A 19,474-nucleotide genomic window follows, 5' to 3' on the forward strand; every position below is an offset into this window, starting at 1 on the left:
CATCTTTCCCAAAGTACTTTCTCTTTCCAGTCACATAAATACATTCGCAACCGAATAGACCATTACCCGAAGGAAACCACTGGAAGCACGCCTCTATTTCACGGATAGAAGGAGAATCTTCGCCGGTTAATTTATTACCTTTGAAGTAAGCTTTATGGATATTTGAGGCCAGAGTCTCACGTTTCAAGGTGTACCCTCAAGATCTTGCGAAATGAAGAGAGGGATGGACCGTGGAGAAAGACATTTATATAAAGAGTGAAGAGTAGGGGAGGAAAGGGTGAGGGTGATATCCACGATAAAGTCTGTGGTGAGGCGTGACGAGACAAGGGTTGGTGTCGAAGAGGGGTTGAAACGGTTCGTTGAGGCTCCATACATTTCCCCCGTGGGGTTGAGATTTCTACACGCGTAACGCTATCGTAAAACAGATGTATTCGCGTAGTGTGTTTGAATTTGAAACGTTTCATGTCCCAGTAATATGGATAGGATTTACGAAATCCGCCCGTCTGAGATATTTGGATCGGCGCAAGATTTCAGGCGGTCGACTCTTGAACTCGCTATATTGGTAATTACGTGTACACCCCAAGTCGATTTATGTCTGAGCTAAATTAAATCCTTCGAAGCGTAAATTTATCGGTATAAGACTAGGAACGCGACACGTGAAGTGTAAAACATATTTTGCCTTTAAACGAGTGCTCGGATGGATAAAGATAGAGCGTGTCATGCGACAAGAGATAAAGGATTAAGTTCTTCTGTGTGTATTAGAGTACATTAACGGTGATATCGATAAATATTCGTGACAAAGGAATTAAATTAAAGACATTATCTGTCGAAAAAATTATCGCCTCTAACTCAAACCACCTTTTATCTGCTCCCAGCATACCACCAACCCTTCGCAATAAAGTTATCAGCATGAAAAATGTTTCTTCCCATCCAAGTCGTGGAGGGAAAGTATTATTTCGATCGAAATAAAGTTGGACGAGTGTTCACAGAAATTTGAGAAAATATATTTTTTTTTATTCAAAAGATCAAAAGCAATAATATTAATGAAGCTCGCGATAGAGAAAACTCTCTTGAAATCAATATTTTTCGAGTAAAAATATTCACTCGTGCCTTGTATGCAAATAACACTTCGCCATTTATATCAAAGGTGAAGCGTTAAAAGAATTATAGCCCTCGAGAGTTTCATGTCACGGTAGAGTATATTCAATTTCTGATTCTCGATGAGTTTGTCCACTTATCTGAAATATATTCTGAAACGTTCATTATTCGCTCGACTCGTTTGCGGCGGTTCAATTTGCATAAACCGAGAGAATCGGAAGGAAAAAGATGTTGGAACGTAACTGGAGGGTGGAAAATCGTGATGGTCAACGGGAAGAAATTTTATTTCGCAAAAAGCGATTCATATGGAACGATCGAACGTTTCACGAATAGCTCGTGGAGATTATTGCTCGTGGTCACAGGATTTACTACAGAAATTCAATTTATCTCTCCAAAGTTGAAAACACGGTCTTACGAGGACAATTAAACAATTGCTAGTTTCGATTAAACGAAACACGACAGGTGTCAATGATTGGGGTGGAAATGATTTTAAAAGGTATTGGTATGAAATGGGAAAGAGGATAAAAAAGAAGGAAAGATTAAATGATAGATTTTTTTATCGCTTTTGAAAGCATTGTCAAGTTTATAAAAAAATAAAAAAAAGTAAAATAATAATCTGTGATAGCCAAACAAATATTTGAGTGAAAGACTAATCCAAATCCATTTTTGAAATTCTATCACATTTATTTAATTATTTTATTTTTTTCTTTATTCTATTAAAATAATAAAAAGCTATTTCACGCCAAATCTTTTTACTTTTTTATAATTTTATAATAATATAAATTCCAATATAATTCACGAAGATTCTGTAACTCTCAAATACGTAATTAATCATTAACATTAAAAAAATATAAAATTATCATAAAAATTTCACCAAACGAAATAAAATATCGAATAGACGATGAAAGAAAAAATGAAACAGAGAAAATAATTCTCAATAAAATCGTACGAAGTAAAAAAAAAATAAATAGTTAAATGATTGAAGGAACGAACTTTTCTAATTAATTAATGCGATTAGCGTGTTACTCGTTCGCTTTCGAAATCATTTTTTTTTTATCTCGTCTTGCCAAGTCTTCGATTAAATTATTTATTTCAACGATCTTGTTCGTCGCTTGATTTCTCAGTAAAAATTTCCAAAGGCGTTTTATAGTACTCGAACGACAGGAAGGTTGCGACAGTGATAGAGGTGGATATCTGTCAGCGTAGGATGGATTGAGCAAAGGTGAAAGGGTCAGCCGAGAAATACAATTGTGAAAATGATTCTAAGAAGGATGAACGCGATGAGAGGATCGAACATCGAATAAACTAAATAAAATAAAAATTATATTGAACGTTCTATATATGTTTTGAAATTTTGTGATGCGTGAAGATATCACGATATGCAATGAATAAGTATTCAGTGAATATGTATTGATAATTTTAACTTCTATGCCTCAAGATAAATATGAATGTATCACGAGAAAAATATTTTACATTATCGAAACGTAGAGTATAGAAGGCAACAAATAAAAAAGTTTTGCCAAATTGTTTAAATAATAGAAGAAATATCAAAAAAAGTAAATTTTCATGTTACAAAAATATTTAAACAAATTAAAAGAAATAAGTTCTTTTTTTTACAAAAGTATGGTATTTAATTCAATATTCACTTGCAAAATAATAATAGAAAAATGTTAACCAGTAAAAGTTTCAGAAAAAATATTTGTATTATTATTGTTAAAAAGATAAATATTTAAATAGATAAATATTAATTTCTTAAAATGTTTTTTGTTTAATGTATTTTTCTTTTTTTTTCTTTTGTTTTCTTCTATTATTTCTTCAACCAATACTTATATCATAACATTTTATTTTCCAAAAACACCTATTTTTAATATTTACATGATATAACGTTTTACAAATATCAATACAAAGACCATAAAATTTCAAAAGAAAGAAAAGTTGAAATCAAACACTATTATATCCTACACAAAATTGAAATAAATAACTAAATATAACTCATTTCTCAATTTTATTCATCCGATGTCAACACTCCACTTTCAAGATAGAAACGGATCAAATGATCATCCTACTCCAAAAACAACCAATCCAACTTTTTCCTTCGTTAAACCGACAATCGGTCTAATCGAAATCAGCAAATTCACTTACGGACCAACCAACCTTCTATTCTTAATCCACGTCTCCGAAACAATCTTCCACGTACCAACCAAACATCCCCTTATCCATGCGGACTTCCCTCGCGAGGAGACCTCGATGTTTACCTGAGGGCGAATAATACTCACGAGGACAGGGAAAACAAAGCGATTTCGTGGGAGAGGGAAGGAGGAGTGAAATCGAAGGAAGGTAGAAACCAAACCGATCACAGACCACAGAGTCTACCGACGTAGAACGACGAGGAACGAGAATAACGAAACAGAAAAGGATGGAAATTGTCGGAGCGACGAAGAGGAGGGAGAAAGAATGATAGACGATGGAAGGAGAGCGAGAGAGGAAGAGCGTAGTGAGAGGGCGACGTAGCGGGTCGACAGGAGGGTTCAGAACGACGTGGTGAGCGTGAGGAGGGGGGAGCTCGGCGAGAGGTGGAAGTTTGGAATGGTTCAGTTGTAGCGGTACCGCGGCTCGGGTCGCACGCGTGTCTCCGTTTTCGCGTGCTTCGCGTGTCTTTGTTCGCGCGTGTATTAATTCTCTCTCTCTCTCTCTCTCTCTCTTGCTCGCTTCATCGAGATCTTCCCCTTCGTTCGGGTTCGCCGGCCGGTCCCTCTCGCGTGCACGAGACCGCCGCGTGACGTCTGACCAAGCACGAGGTTCTTCCACTCGCGCTGTGCGCGCCTCTTTCGCCGGTCCTCCTCGTTTCGATCACGAGTTTGCTGGAGGAATCGATCGTCTTGTGGATAGTTACGTTGTTGCGACACGGAAGATCAAGGAAGCAGGATCGATCGTTCGACGACGGATTATTGGAGTATAATAGAGGCGCGGATAATAAGTCCATCGAACACGTTATCCTAGATTTTCGAGGCAGGACAGCGGAAGGGATAATCCTGGATCGGTTATTGATAAAAAAGACACGAGCTAAAAGGAAGAGGAAATAGCTCGGTCGAAGAGCTAATCTGGGAGAGATTATAAATAAATATAATCGATCTGGCGACCGATGGAACCCTCGTAATCGTTGGACGGCTCGTGAAATGACACCTGTGCGAGCGTAGCCGTTTATACGGGATCGACTGATGAGCGCACCTCGATCCCGATGATCAGGGAACGCGTGCAGATCGATCGTCACATGAAAACGTGCGCACCGTGCGCGTGCCGGCTTCGCGAGAGTGCCGGCGCGCCGGTGCACGAGCGGGCAAACTGAATTTAGCGTTATGGTAACACGAATCGATCGTGGGATACCCTCCACCCTCGACCATCACGATTTCCCGTATCCGTGCATGCACGTACAACGTACCGTGAAACCAGCGCGAAAAAGGCGAAGAGGTAATTGAACTATCGGCCCTTGAGTCTCCAACCGGGGGTTGGAATTTCCAGCTAAATTGCCATTGGAAACTCTGTCAACTTTCCAACCGAGATAATATCTTTTACAAGCGGACTCGAGCGGCCACGAAATTTCTCGTGTACTCGCGATTCACTGGACGAAGATCCATCGGATCGAAGACGAGAAGGGAAAGGGGATGGGAATATATATGGCGTGCACGACTGCACGTTTGCTTTGACCCGGGAAAATCTTTGCGACGAGCACGTGTTAATACGTCGCTCGGTTTCGAAGTGATCAATCAACCCGAAGAGTTCCTCTGCGGGGAACCGAGTACGTCGATCAAAACGAGCTATTAGTAGATTAATGTATCTATTCTATTTATGGTTAACGAGCGACCCTTAATGTCGATGATTAGAAGGATGAATAGACAAGACGACGATCGAGTAAAGTAGATCATAATCAACTCTCTCGAAACTTGAATTCTATTCGAATCTGTCCAATTTCGAAATACAATCACTTTTCACGTGTCGCCGAGAGATATCGAAGATGAATGATCCACTTTGGGAAGATGCACGTATGCGATAGGAAAGATTCCAAATTGCAGGATCGCGTTGGCCGGGTATAAGAATTCTCTCAGGTCGTTTACTCGCTGGGAATCGTTAGCTGGAATAATCGGTAGGGAGGTCAGTGTTCGCTGCATAAATTTTTGCGCTCTCGCGGAAACCCTATTGAGCCTATATAGGGCTTGGAAAGTTCACGAAGGTGTGAAAAGGAAGGAAAAACAGAGCGAGAAGAGGACTTGGTTTGTTTGCCTAGTCGAAACGAAGCCGGTGTATTTGTAGCAGAACCGGAAGATTTGCTTGGTAATGCGATGAAAGCCGACATCGATGGCCCTCGTAACGAGAATATAGCACGTTGTTCGCGCGTTGGAAACGTCGTGGAATCCACAGGTCGATAAATTCGAGATCAACGACTTCTGGAACTTTTTTCAAACTTGAATCGTTCTCGATAGAAAAAATTGATCGAGGGTGAAACATAGATGAATCGTATCTGAAATTTAACGAAACTAGAAACTCAAATGGTTCAATTCTATAACGGAAGGGACTCGAGAACAGTGCAGAAAGTGGAGATATTTTGCATTCAGAAACATTCCTTACGCGAAATTAATAATGGACGTGACCATTGAACAACGGAAGAGGAAGTAGTGAATTTTATCGTACTTTTGGATTTGCTTCCGTGTAAAAAGAATTTCCGCATAATTGGGAAGAAGGAGCGCGACGTCGAGAAAATTTCCATGAAAAAGGGGAAACGATGGTGTTAATCCTTCGCTGGAAATCAGCACGGTTGAAAGCAATTCCAGAAGATAAACAAGTTTATCGGGAAGCGGCGAATCTATTGTCGTTGAAGTTGATCAAAAGCAGTTTAATAGTTACGATATCTGCTTAACAGGGCAAACTTCGCTTGCAAAACACTTGAGTTGGGGAGATTCAGTTGTGTGTAAGTTTTATCTTCCGATGAAAAACAAGGGGACGATCTTTCGTGGTTTTACGATCGATTAAAACGAAGATGGAATAAAACATTCGATACCAAAGAAAGTGATACGTGAAGCGCGATAATACAAGCTGGAATAGAGACAAACATGCAACAGACGTGCCTGAACGTGTTTTCTTAAGGGACTTTAAACAAATTATTTTACTTTGCGTTTACTTTGGAAACGTTCGAGAGGAAAGCTATTACCAAACAAGTGCAAAAGGGAATTTTCCCTGCTTCTCTATACAGAAAGTTATAACATAATCTCATATCATTCAATTGATCCTATTTTCTTTTCCTATTCTCGAATTCCAAACCACGAATATAATAGAAAAAAAATCGGTTATAACAAAGCTGAGTCTGGTATGATTATTACTTGGTTCTAACATCATCAGATGAACTAAAAAATACGAAAAATAGACTTCGCGAAAGAAATGTATCTCACCCTGTTTCGTCGCTTGAAATTAATCCAGAGAAGCTTTTCGAAGCAAATGTTGTCGGTTCGTTAAAAAAGAAGCAGAAGAAGTCGAGACGCGAAGGTGAGGGGAAGATAAAAGATCGAAGTTTGATTGGAAACGAGCGAGCAAGGGAAAATCGGGTGAACTGTTTCGCGATTCGAAGTGAACGGTGCATGTGGAACTGGATATACGGATGTGCGTGTACGAGGGGCGTGTGATCCAACGGCAATGACGAGTATCGGGCACGCGTTGTCAGGACCTTGTCTAGATGAAAAGCTGGCCACGATAGTGGGAACTGGATTGTCGCGTGGCTAAGTATGGGTATGGTGTGGAAGTAGGTTTTCCTTTCTTCCGGCTTCTGGTGGAGAAGCGACGTACAAGTGGCTCCGGAAGAGGACGATGATGTCTAGACAAAGCAAAGACCCCGTGCAGAAGTGCCACTCGGACCCAGGTGCTGCAAGTACCGGCGGTACTCCTTGCAGCCCTGGTAAGCGAATTTCTCGGAGACTAGTGCCTGGCATTCCGAGCTCTTCCAACACGCGCAAGTGTGTTCTCACCTTGGACGGGTACAGCTATGTGATCGGTGAGTACTGAATCACGATAAGACTGGAACTTCTATCGTTCTGATGTGCTGGTCTAAAGATTGATAGAAGAAGAGAGAGGAAGAAGAGAATTCGCTTATCTTTCGTTCCCGATTACTAAGCATTATCGTCGGGGTGCCTTAGTGGATTGTGATACAATCGAGGAAGAGGGATCGTAAATTATTATTAATTGAAATCAAAGATAAGGGAAAATAAGAGGAAGAATTGAAGATTACGTATAATTGTTTTTCAATCGTTCAAATCTTGGAAATTAAAATCGCACACTTTAATTTTCTTTTGTCGAGGTGATGTATTATCCGCGTTAAAATGCTATTGCAAAGGATCCATAATCTGCAGGAACTTTTACTTGCGAAACACTTGAATTTTTAAAACTCGAGAAGATTTAATTTGAGATCACATTCAACTCGGTTTTTTTGGAAACGAGGATATTTTAGTCAAAAAATTTAATTTCTTCGATCGTTCATTCATATCACAATCAGGAATTGATGAAAAATATATACACATTCCTTAAAAAAGGTTCTATGAATTTTCAAATCTCAAACTTTTAATTTGACTGTAATATTCTTATATCTTCTTGTAGGGATTCTTTCGTTTTATTTTTTCATGTATAAGCTTTGATTCTATGATTATTAATTTGTATATATGAGTTATTCCATATCATTTTACCCTGATGAAATTAACCCTCTATTCTAGCCAAAATTTTCCCTCCAACGATTGTGACGCTCTTACTTCGTTCATCGTTTTGATTGGACAAGTCACGATCATCTTGGATATCATTATTCGATAGTTTGACGTCTCGCCGAATTTCCTCGGGGCGAATAAAATAAACCCGTACGACAGTTGTGGGTCAACGAGACTGCTCGTTTCTTTTTATTGCCGTATACCATGCTATTACGAGCATTCTTCTGTTCCTGCAGTGACTCATTTGCAAAAATAATCAAAAGTTTACCGCTCGCGAACTACACGTAACAACGTAACACGCACGAGTAATTATTCTTTTCTGGTACGATTCGCGACTGGTGCAACGTCAGCCTCATGATTTCGACGACCCCGTAAATTGTGTGTTCTCACGTATACGTATACGTATGTTCTTTATTTTTTTTTCTCTAATTAAGCTAAATATGCGTCTACAAGACTCGTGCTTCAAAAAAAAAAAGAAAAACATTTTCATTACGGGGAGGAATGTGTAGAAGAAAAAAAAACATCAAACTGATTTAATTAATCGATAAATGCTTATAATCGAGATCGATTCGTGTCTCGAATGTATTTATATCTCAAGATTTCTGAGAATTTCGAAGAGTTGAATAAGAAAATTAAAGGAACAATCATAAAATTATCGCGATAATCTCGAATCATGAGATACTCTCGAGAATTGGATTCGATCCGATATTTTTGGATTCTGACACACTTTTTGAATTACCGCGTATAATTGCAATGGTCCGCGATTCTTTATTTAAATCGGATAATGAACACGATTAATTTGTTATCATGCGTGATTGAACGAATCTTGAAAAGTTTGAACGAAAGTTGTTTATTTTTTTTCTTCCTTTCTATCCAAGAACGAGTAATTATTTGTTTAAATTTGCATATCCAATCTTTTGTTTCTGTTTTCATATCCTTTGTTCGTATTCACACTCCCGGCTTGAAACACAGGATTACAATTCTGTGATAGAGGAAGTTTATGTCTTTTGTGCGTTTCAATAAACGTTACACGATGCTGTTTCTTTTAATTCCATACACTCTCCTTCAATTTTTATGTCACTTTGTACATGTTTGTAATGCTTCACATACGAGAACCGCAGAAGGGAAACTTGATAAGTTTATTTTTGTTGACTCTTTGTTTTTTACGTCATAGCTTTTACATCAGGGCTGAAAAATGCTTTGTTATTTCACTTGACAGGTGCTAAAATAAAAAAAAATTGCTAATAATTAATATACAGGCGAATAATTTGACAAGTTTAATTTTGAAATTTAAGTTTTTCTCTGAAAACATCTATAATATATTTGTGATATCGGATATTAAGCATTTCAAATATCGAATATTTTGCAATTGAATAAATATTTAATATCAAACAAATCATTTTTTGTCGTATCTTTTATTTTAATTTTTTTTCATCCATTGCAAACAATTAAAATTAAGATCCGTTCATATTGTTATTTATTTACAAATCTCTTATAATGATGAGTACAAGATTTGTTATATTACCAACATGTTTACATACATGTATGCAATATTCTCAGGCTTTATTTCCTTATGTTTCTATTATTTAGTGTATGTATTTCATCATACAAATTTTGAAATTTAACTTATCTTTTAACTTTCAATTTAGATTTAATAATTAAATAATTAATTTTGATTTCCCATTAACTTTGTAAATTATTCTAATTTAAAATTATCCAGATTTATCATTTATTTTTTAATTATAACATCATTACTTTTTTCAAATTATAATATTTAACGATATTATGCATTGATTGATTAATATTTCTGATTAAATAAAATTAATATATCAGTATATATTGATATATTATTACTGATATAATAATCATAATTATCGAATAAAAATATTAATTGGAAACATTTTATCGATCATCTATTAAAATTTTGCTGACTGAAAATCAAATTAAAATTTCTGTTTGGAATCTGTACCATATTACTGTTAATTATTATCCGAGAATGAGTTCAAATATTAATTTCAAGGTAAAAAGAATTTTTATAACCGATCATTAAATTGACCCCAAGGGAGAGTTACCAAGTTAGACCAGATTGAGTCTAAAGGGTTAATGAGTTAAAAGTTCGTGTATAACGTGTCCCGTAATGAAGGAAACTCGGAATTAATGTCATCGGGTCGACACCGATTACGTTACCCTCGAGCTCATCCAAAAACACTGGTCCCCATCACAAAATAATGCATTCTTTCTCGAATGCCATTGAGAACGTTCAAAAGACTCGTTTGTCGTGGTCTTAATTTGCTTAGAGTTCATTTACATTGAACTTTCTGTCTGAAACAAATCTATTTACGACACGCACCGACGTCACTGCAACAATACTCCCTTAAGCTATACCACAAGCATGACCACGTCGATGAACTGCACGTTCTTTTGGTAAAAAAAAAAAAGAGAGAGAGAAAGAGAGATAGAAAAAAAGAAAATGAAAGGAAACGCGAGATAAAGAAAGAGGAGAAGGAAGGAAAGAAAGGGGGTGAAAGAACAGGGAGAAAAGGATATTTACTTCGCGTGTTAGATATTACCGCGCGAGAATTTACGAGGAAATATTTTTAACATAAGAACTTGCATCGTAGCGCGCACGAAATTACAAAACGAAGTGATTTTATCATTTTCATTCGCTTCACGTCTTACCTTTACGCGTGCCTCTAATGCTGTTACCCTTGTGTTTTTTCTCCTTTCTACTTCTTAACTTCTTGAGATTATTCACGTTTACGTATGTCGCATTTTTCTGTAAAAAAAAAAAAAAAATCAGAATTGTGAAGCTCGGTTTAATTTTTTGTAACAACGACTGAAGAGATAATGTTTGTTTTTTGTCTATTTGGAAAAATTAAATGACGTTTTTTTAATTGTTATCAATTTGTTATATATACTGGATGTTGGATATATTTAATAAAAATATTAAAATTATCAAAATATAAGAATTTTTGATGAATTTAAATTTAAGAAAAAAAAACAACAACAAAGATTGCTGAAATTTTAAAATCTATATTAACAGGATAATTCAGGAAATTTTTAATTGATAAAATTTTAATACTATTGTAAAATCATTTGATAGTTTTTATAGATTTGGAACTATCAATTATTTATCAAAGAAATACATAATATATGGAATTATGTAAAAATTATTTTCATTAAATTTATAATATTTCGAAAAATATAATAAAGATTTATTTGAAAAAGTAATAATTTTTTTTTAATTGCTATTGATATTTCTTCTGTCGTATTAATTTTGTCAAAAATGTATCAGTTTACTTTCCTCTCTAAAAATATCGAAATGTCGCAGTAGTAAACATTCAATGGAATTATTTATATTTGTATTAAAAAAATTAGTTTTCTGCTTGTCATATTTATTTGCATTTGTGTCAATATAATAACCAAGATGATAATAAGAGAAGCAAAATAAACGATGAATATAAAATATAAATGTGCATTTATTCCAGGCATATTCCATTTTATTCCATTTTATACCAGCCATATTTATAAAATTTGCCAATTTGCATCAAATTTGCATCATTCTTGTACTTTTATGAAAATCCATGAATCTTAACATATTAGGAATATTAGCTGATAATGATTCTTATTTAAAGATCATAAAAAGAAATTTCTTCAAATTTTATGTTATATAACGTGATTGTGTTGAATTTTTTTTTATTAAATCAAAAATATACCTTTGATATTAAAAAAAAACATATTGATGAAATTTATTTAAAAAAGCAATAAAAATTTGTAAAATTATATAAAAATATTTGAAAAAAAAATTAAATCTATGTAAATTATTGTAACATTTTATTTTTTAATTATTTCTTTTTTTTTAATAAAATATTTGTATTTTTATTTTGTATCACAAGAAATTTTAGAATCAATATTTATTTCATTATGATATAACATTTATTTCAAACTCAAATGTATATATATATAAAACATTATATATATAACATTACATACATTTTTGATAATAATTTTAAAGATAATATAAAAAGATTTACCATCATTCTTTAAATATCATGAATATTTTTGCAAATGATATACAGAAACTATCTGGATCACATGGATAGTTAATTTTTTAAAATAATTTTTTAAAATAATCTATATTCTTGTGTTGTTTCTTATAATACAATAACTTGAATTTCGTAATTATTATATTAAAAATAACAAATTACTCTCCTTTTCCTAAATTAATATATATCAATTGTATTAGTAGATTTCTATTGAAAATAAACATGCATCTGAATTTATCTATATTATAATTTCTGTTGAAGATTCGTTTCTCACAAAAATTAAAAGTTCTCGGCTCTTACAAAAGTCCAGAGATCGAGTTAAGGGTATTAATTAACGCCTCTTCATCTCATTACAAGTTAATTTATCGAGGATCCGTCATTAACCGAATTATTCAGATTTTACGAATCGTTTCCTTTCTTTGAAACTCGAACACTTTGTTCACGAATCACTGCAAATTATTCTATTGAAACTTTTCTTCGAAAAGTAAACTTTGTCGTGTATTTTAACTCGTGGCAATATTATCTCTTTATCTTGCTTCAATACCGCGATATTTCACGAAAAGATTCAGATACGATAGAACAAGTTTAATATATAAACGCGATTCTTCTGTTGACGATAGAAGAAAAAATTTTTGTTTATTTGACGGATAACGAGAATTCATGCCACATTAGAAAGCTTGGTTCAAATAGAGGAATACGAGTCTATATTTACATTGATTTCTTCTTTATCCATTATTAAATATCTTGTTAAATATTAAAATTAATATACGAATGCTTCTTCTTTTCTTTTTTATTTTTTTATTATAGCACCATATTTTTTTTATTTATTTTTGATATATATCCACGAATATTACATTTCAAATGACGTATTTTTATATTTATTAATATTGATTAACTCGATTAAATACATTAATGTTGATAATATTTGATAATATCGTCATATTTGATATAACATTTCAATTTTTTTTTTTAAATCTACATTCCATAATATACCACGTGTGTATCACAGGTAATCATGTTATCTTTTATGAAGATTGACTCTGCTAAGGGTGAAATCCCACTGGAAAAATTTCTCGCGTAAGATTTTTTTTTCTTATCTTTTTTCTTATATATCGCAAGAAATTTCAAATATATAATATAAAATTCATTACGAAATTTTGAAATTACATTTATTATGTATATAAATTTTTAAAATTATAAAATAAAAGTGATGAAAAAGATGAAGAAATAAAAATTATGTAATTTTATGCAAAATGTTAAATGTGGCATTAACTTAATTAAGTATAATTACATGTAAAATAATTTTATATTTTCAATTTTAAATTTTGAAATTTACGAACGTTATTTTTTTTAATCCTTAACAATATATTTTTGGACATACATTTTATATTCAAATATTCCTTATATATTTTTTGATATATTTTTTTAAGTTTCTTTAAAAATTTTGTCAAACTTCCATTCTCTTTAAATTCTTTTAATTTTTAATCGTTTAAGCATTTGAAGCTTAATATAATAATAAATATAATTATATTTATTTCTATTTTAACAATATATAACATTTCAAATCTGCAAATTATAATTTTTCAAAAATTAGCAAATTGATCTATTTGCTTAAGCAATTATATTTTCTATACTTAGAGGCAAATACAATTTTTTTTAACTAATATTAATCTTTGCTTGCTTAACACAATATACTAAATAACATGACTTAAAAATATTTTGAATTGAAATTTAAATTCATATTTATTTTCTCGTCATTCAATCAATATCTATTTAAGAAAATCATGGATTTAAACCAATATTCATTACTTATTCTTCACCAATAAAAATGTTAAGAAATATTCTATTCCTTTATGTTACGAATTATCAACATGTACTCTGTTTCAAATGATAAAATATTCGTGGCAGTTATAGCACAAACAAGAAAGGGGAAGTTTATGAATATATGTATGTACCTAGAATTCTTATATTTGTTTGTTAAGAATTATATAATGTGATTATCACGCCACGTGTCGTGTGCTTACCTCATTTGTAACATCATTAGAGCAAAAAGTCAATGCTTCCTTTTTTTATACCCCAGAGGTGCAAGTGTGAACAGATTGTCGATGGCATAATTTGAATGACTGCCGGTAAACCGAGTGGAATGCACAGTTGAGAAGCATTGTGACTAAGTAAATTCTTGATATTTTATCCACAAGCCACAAATCTGTGATATTATTCCTGAAAATATAAATACAATTTTATTACAATTTTTTCTCGAAAATTTAACAAGACAACTTTTAATTAATCGACCATTGTTTTCATTTTAACGGAATAAAAGTTTTATTATTTAAAGAGGATACTTTCAAATGTATGCGATCGATTCGAAAAAAAACGATTAAAATTTCAAAATTTCAAACTGATATATCTAATTATTAAATTAAATTTGTACGTTTGGTTATTTTAAATCACTTGTTAAACTTTCTAACATAGTATAAATAATTTAAATATAAAAAGTCAATCAACTTTTACTTTTACTTTATCGTAAGTAAGAGTATGTTGATTGACTCTCAAAAATTTACGAGTTCTATAAAAACGAAATAATCTTGATTGTTTATATAAACAGACTCATTTGTTCGCAAAGAAATGTCCTATTCAGAACGTATAACAAGTTATATATTTCATGAGAAGATTCCAAGGAGAGAATTGACGTCTGTGATTTGAGAGATGTAGACCCTTGTTTCTTAAAGTGTCCCAGTGGACGCGTAAATCCGTCGAATAAGTCCAGTCAGCATGAAGAATCGTCGTGACTTTGATATGGATCTCTCGATTATTCTGATTGCCTGGATGATAGTATGATTGTACCATATATGATAACAAAATATATAAAATCATGAATATATTTTCACTTATTTTGTTCTGATGATGATTATATATGTAATAATGAAAATAATCTTTTATCTATTGTTAAATTATCACAGAAAAGTTATATCTTTCAAGATTTTTTATTTTCTGTAGCAATATAAATTACAATAAACAAGAAAGAATTAAATGATGCAGATTAATTTCGAAAATTACAAAATTGGAAAAGTTTATTCTCGTGTTGTTTTTATGTTTATTGAAGTCATTCTTAAATTTATTCGTAAATTTTTTATCGAATGATAATGTAATCAAAGTTATACGTAAGTAATTTCATATTTGCATTTTATTACATAATTTTTCTTCATTAATCGATAAATCGATAAATATTCTCAGTTATTTTTTTTTTTCATTCATTTTCCAACACATAATAAACACAGAATCAGTAAAATTAGTATCATGTTTTGCCATTTTTCTTTGGTATTTGGCATTTCATCTTCACTTTCTTGTTTTTGATCATTATTAATTATTATATTACGTGCTCGAAGATTGGAAAAATTAGGCATCCATTGGAATATACGACAGTAAAAAAAAATGAATAACAATATTTAAAATTCTTCCACCAAGAAAATATTGAAATTTTATTTAAATTAGAGGATATGTCCTAAGATTTTTGAATAGACATACATATATATAGATATAAATAGTAGGATATACTTTTACATTTTCGTGGCTCCAAGGACAATGCGATCAATTCACTAAGCAACGAGTGTGGACTGGATTAAATTGAAGACTGTTCTGTTATTCGTGGACAGTCGTCTTGACCCCGGACATTATCGTCGCATTCAATTTAGGGAGTTGATGCAGTCAAATGAAACTATTCGGACACAGAGGTTAAGGCTATTAGTACACGGTATCCACATGGTTTCGTTTTAATCTCGATTGTGAGGAGGATGTTATTTCAATGCTAATCATCTTTAATCGTTTGAGAGTTGCACTGTATAACTGTGTATATAATTGTAACATGGGTTTAATTATACTTGTAAAGGATTTGTGTATTTAATAAGGGAACAATCCAGTAGGAACATTTCAATCTGGTGTAGAAATGGGAATATTTGACATGCTTCTAATTTTGATATATTATTAAAAATGTTGGATAAATAATAGCTAATTGTAATATAAAAAATAGTAGATATAAAATATTATATCTTTAATTTTTGTAATTAGTGTATTGACACAATTAGAATGCAATTAGAATAAAATTAATAATTAATTGTTAAAATTATATAGTTAGAATGATCATGTATAGAAATTAATTTTTTTGAAACAATTAACAATAAAAGTCGATTAATCATCTTGAAGGAAAATTGCTTTCTAAAATTTCGAAATATATTTTAATCCTCACTTATTCGTTCTCGATGTTCTGTCGACGTTTGCAATTCCACAGATTTCAAGGATCAACCAATCAATTAAACAGGCGCAGAAATTAAATACGAGAATTAGAAATTCCATCTATTCGCGATGGAACCTCTCGATCTCGGTCATACGAGCCTGTCATCGTTTCATTTCCTGGCTGTGCGACGAATGCAATATTGCCGAAAAGCGTTATCTGCGGTGATTTTAATAATTAAGGATCGATTCTTCCCTATAGTGTCGTTTCATTGTCTCTGGTATTCCGTTTTAATGCGAAATTTACGATCTTTTTCATTGTCGCGCATTTGAATTCACGATGGTTTTACAAATAAAATGTTCGTGATAGAGAAAATTGAAATTTTATTTCTTTCTTGTTAAAAAATTAGTTTCTTAATTTTAACATTTACGATAAAGTTATTAAAAAATGAAATTGAATCTTTTTTTGTTAATTGTATAAAATTATTATTTATTATTTTATAATGGCAAAATTTTTCTCATGCAAAACAATAAATAATAATAACAATAATATCATAATAATTTATAGGTATGAAGTATTAGAATCGCATTCAATTCAAAAAGTTTAGAATTCTCGAATTTTCAAAAACTTAAAAATAAAAAATCATTACGCCCAACAAATGAACCCTCAATTTTCATCACTTGACGATAAATGCAATAGATGGTAAAAAAAAAAGAAAGATATTAAAGAAAGAAAATTGCGAAACCGCATGTAAATTACAGTAACACTTCTTACTACCTTGATTCTCGGCAAAATAAAAGAAACCAAAAAAATAAAATATCTTGCAACGAAATACGACGAGAAAACGTTCTCTAGATATTGCTTCGTTCAAAAGAAAAAAGAAAGAAAATTACATCGGTGCGCAATTTCTAAAGTCACGACTGCATCATAACTCTTTGCTCGTGTTGGATGAATTTGATAATATACATATTGCTCGTACGGATTAAATCGTAAAATTCGTATGATAAGATGATACGTCGTAAAATATATCATTTTAATATATAGAATTCAATATAATATCGTATCATGATTGTAAATATTTAAAACAATTTTTTCTTACTTTATTTGAATATATTATATGATTGAATATAATAATCTAAAACTATATTATTAAATTGATGCATATGGAATTATTTAATATTTCGTTTATTTAAAAATTATTCGAAAATTGTTTCAATTGTACATTATTAAATTCATATATATAAATATCATTTATTCAAAAATTATTCAATAATTTTTTCAATTGCATTCTGATAAAATTATTTAATTTCATAAATATGATTGTTATTAGCTGATCCTTTTTTTAATATTCCTGTTTGAGTAAAATGATAAAGATGAAAAAAATATTATTTTGTCACAAAATTCTTATCATATTTTTTTATCATAGAGTATAATACAATACGAGCAATTTTGTAATTAATTAATTAATTAATTAAAAATAAATTTTTTCCTGTTACATAAAATTGAAATTCTTTGAATAGATCAAATTATATTATTTTACAATTTTACAAATTCGAACAATTTATGTTACTTGTACTACACTTACCTGAAGATCGTTTGCATTAAGAGTAGTTAAAAGATTACGATCGTTAAATATGACCGAGATATAACTATCGCAAGTATAATGCTAATTCTGTAAGCGTATCTATGTCCATTAACTTAAGTATAATTTTGTCGGTATCGTAACCATCGTTAAAAAATACATTAGGTATAGCAATTTCGCTCGTTAGTTTGTTAAATTATTCTATTATACCGTAATTGCACTGATAACTTCATCCTGCAATTTTCGTTTATCGAATCGTTTACACTCTTATGCTTCGAGCTATACATGCTAATTTCTGATTGAAAATGTGACCAGTTTGATATTTCCATAATATTGATTCCTTATTCCCCTAAAATATATCATTAATATTGCAAATTTGATTGTTGCCCATTTGTTTGTCATATATATAGGAAAATCGTATACCTTATTTCTATAATTTGAAAAATATTGGCTATATATATATATAATTAACAATAATTTTTCAACGAATCTTTGATTAATTTTCATGTTACGCGATAATTCCCTTGCGTATTGAATTCAGTTTAATTTCCCTTAATTCTTCGACAAATCGAATCTTATTATCGGACCGCATGGAAGGTAAAATTACCAGGAACTCGATTCCTCAGATTGCCGATGCTTCGAATGGTTCCGAATAAATTCAAGTCTTGAGATGTTTCAGTTCAGAGACGTATTTTTCAAGACTCAACTTCTTCTGTCATCAATATTTCAAATTCGATTCAAGACTTGGTTACATGCAAGCCTTCGATCCATATTTTAGATTTGCAAAAAAGTAATTTTAGAGGTAAACATGTCATATTTCTCATATATCGTTATTAAAGTGATATTTTTAAATATAAATTCGAAATACTAAAAGATATTTTTTTTGGTTTATTGCTTTATCGTTAAATACTCTTGAATCCACTTTTTCTTCCTCAAATCTTTTTCTAAGCTTTCAAAAATTCAAAATTTTTTATATTTATTTTCATTACGTTTGTAAATTAATTGTTAAATAATATTTTAACAATTGGGAGTAGTATCATCTAAATATATAATACATCTGTAGTATTATCTAATTTTCAATTTAATTTTTTAATATCAATTGTATTGAAACAACTTCGCTTTGAGTTACATGCATTTTTAATATCTTCGAAGTTATATCGTAGGAAGCATGTACCAGAAGTTGCAATTTTTCTTGGAAGACAACAAATTTGCAAAATCTAACTTATTTCAAACAAATTATCTGTTGAAAATTTTTAATAACTTTTCACAAATATTCTTCATGCCTCTATTATTATAAACTTACACAAGTATATCACATTATTACATTTAACTTTGTCAATCCACGTGTTCATTTTATTTTCTATTAAAATAAATCAAATATCTACCAACGTATCAAGTATTTACATATTTCTACTAATTTTTCAACAAAGCCAAGATAAACACTCGATTCTGAAGATAGATTCAGAAGCACAAATTACGTATAGACCATCATATATCCCGAAGCGAAAAGCGCATGGCTAACATTTCTATAAATTAATTAAGGATACGTGAGAGGGTGAGAAGGCGAATTCCAATTTCACGGATATCCGGTTATATAGGGTATATGTGCTAAAATAATAAGAAGAAAATCAAATTTCAAAATATCGAATGTGAATGAAATTAAGTTGAAAAAAAATCTTTAAATGAAAAAGTATTTTATATTTTATAGTTTTAACTATATTTACGAAAATTCTTATTTCTTTATTTAAATTTCACAGAAAAGTTTATTTGCAATGATCATGTT

At 31.4% G+C, this 19,474-nt stretch overlaps 1 protein-coding gene and 1 long non-coding RNA gene across 15 annotated transcripts in view; one reads left to right on the forward strand and one right to left on the reverse strand.

Annotated features, from left to right (window-relative positions):
- Positions 1-10,582, reverse strand: part of LOC107993625 (uncharacterized) — a 120,416-nt gene extending 109,834 nt beyond the window's left edge. The window contains exon 1 of the long non-coding RNA XR_009830025.1: positions 10,515-10,582. This is a non-coding gene — a long non-coding RNA (uncharacterized LOC107993625). The remainder of the gene's footprint in view (positions 1-10,514) is intronic.
- LOC107993618 (dual specificity calcium/calmodulin-dependent 3',5'-cyclic nucleotide phosphodiesterase 1) overlaps positions 1-19,474 on the forward strand; it is a 183,319-nt gene that overhangs the window by 97,962 nt on the left and 65,883 nt on the right. For 4 of the 14 annotated variants that reach the window (XM_062076067.1, XM_062076068.1, XM_062076072.1 and 1 more), the window contains exon 1: positions 3,595-7,135. The exons of the other annotated variants lie outside the window; for them this stretch is intronic. In XM_062076067.1, the coding sequence (XP_061932051.1) occupies positions 6,952-7,135 (184 nt within the window). In that variant the 5' untranslated portion in view covers positions 3,595-6,951. Of the gene's footprint in view, positions 1-3,594; positions 7,136-19,474 lie in introns of those variants that run through there. 14 annotated transcript variants of the gene reach the window in all.

Source organism: Apis cerana, linkage group LG6 (assembly GCF_029169275.1).
Source record: "Apis cerana isolate GH-2021 linkage group LG6, AcerK_1.0, whole genome shotgun sequence".
In the NCBI taxonomy this organism is placed as follows: Eukaryota; Metazoa; Arthropoda; class Insecta; order Hymenoptera; family Apidae; genus Apis; species Apis cerana.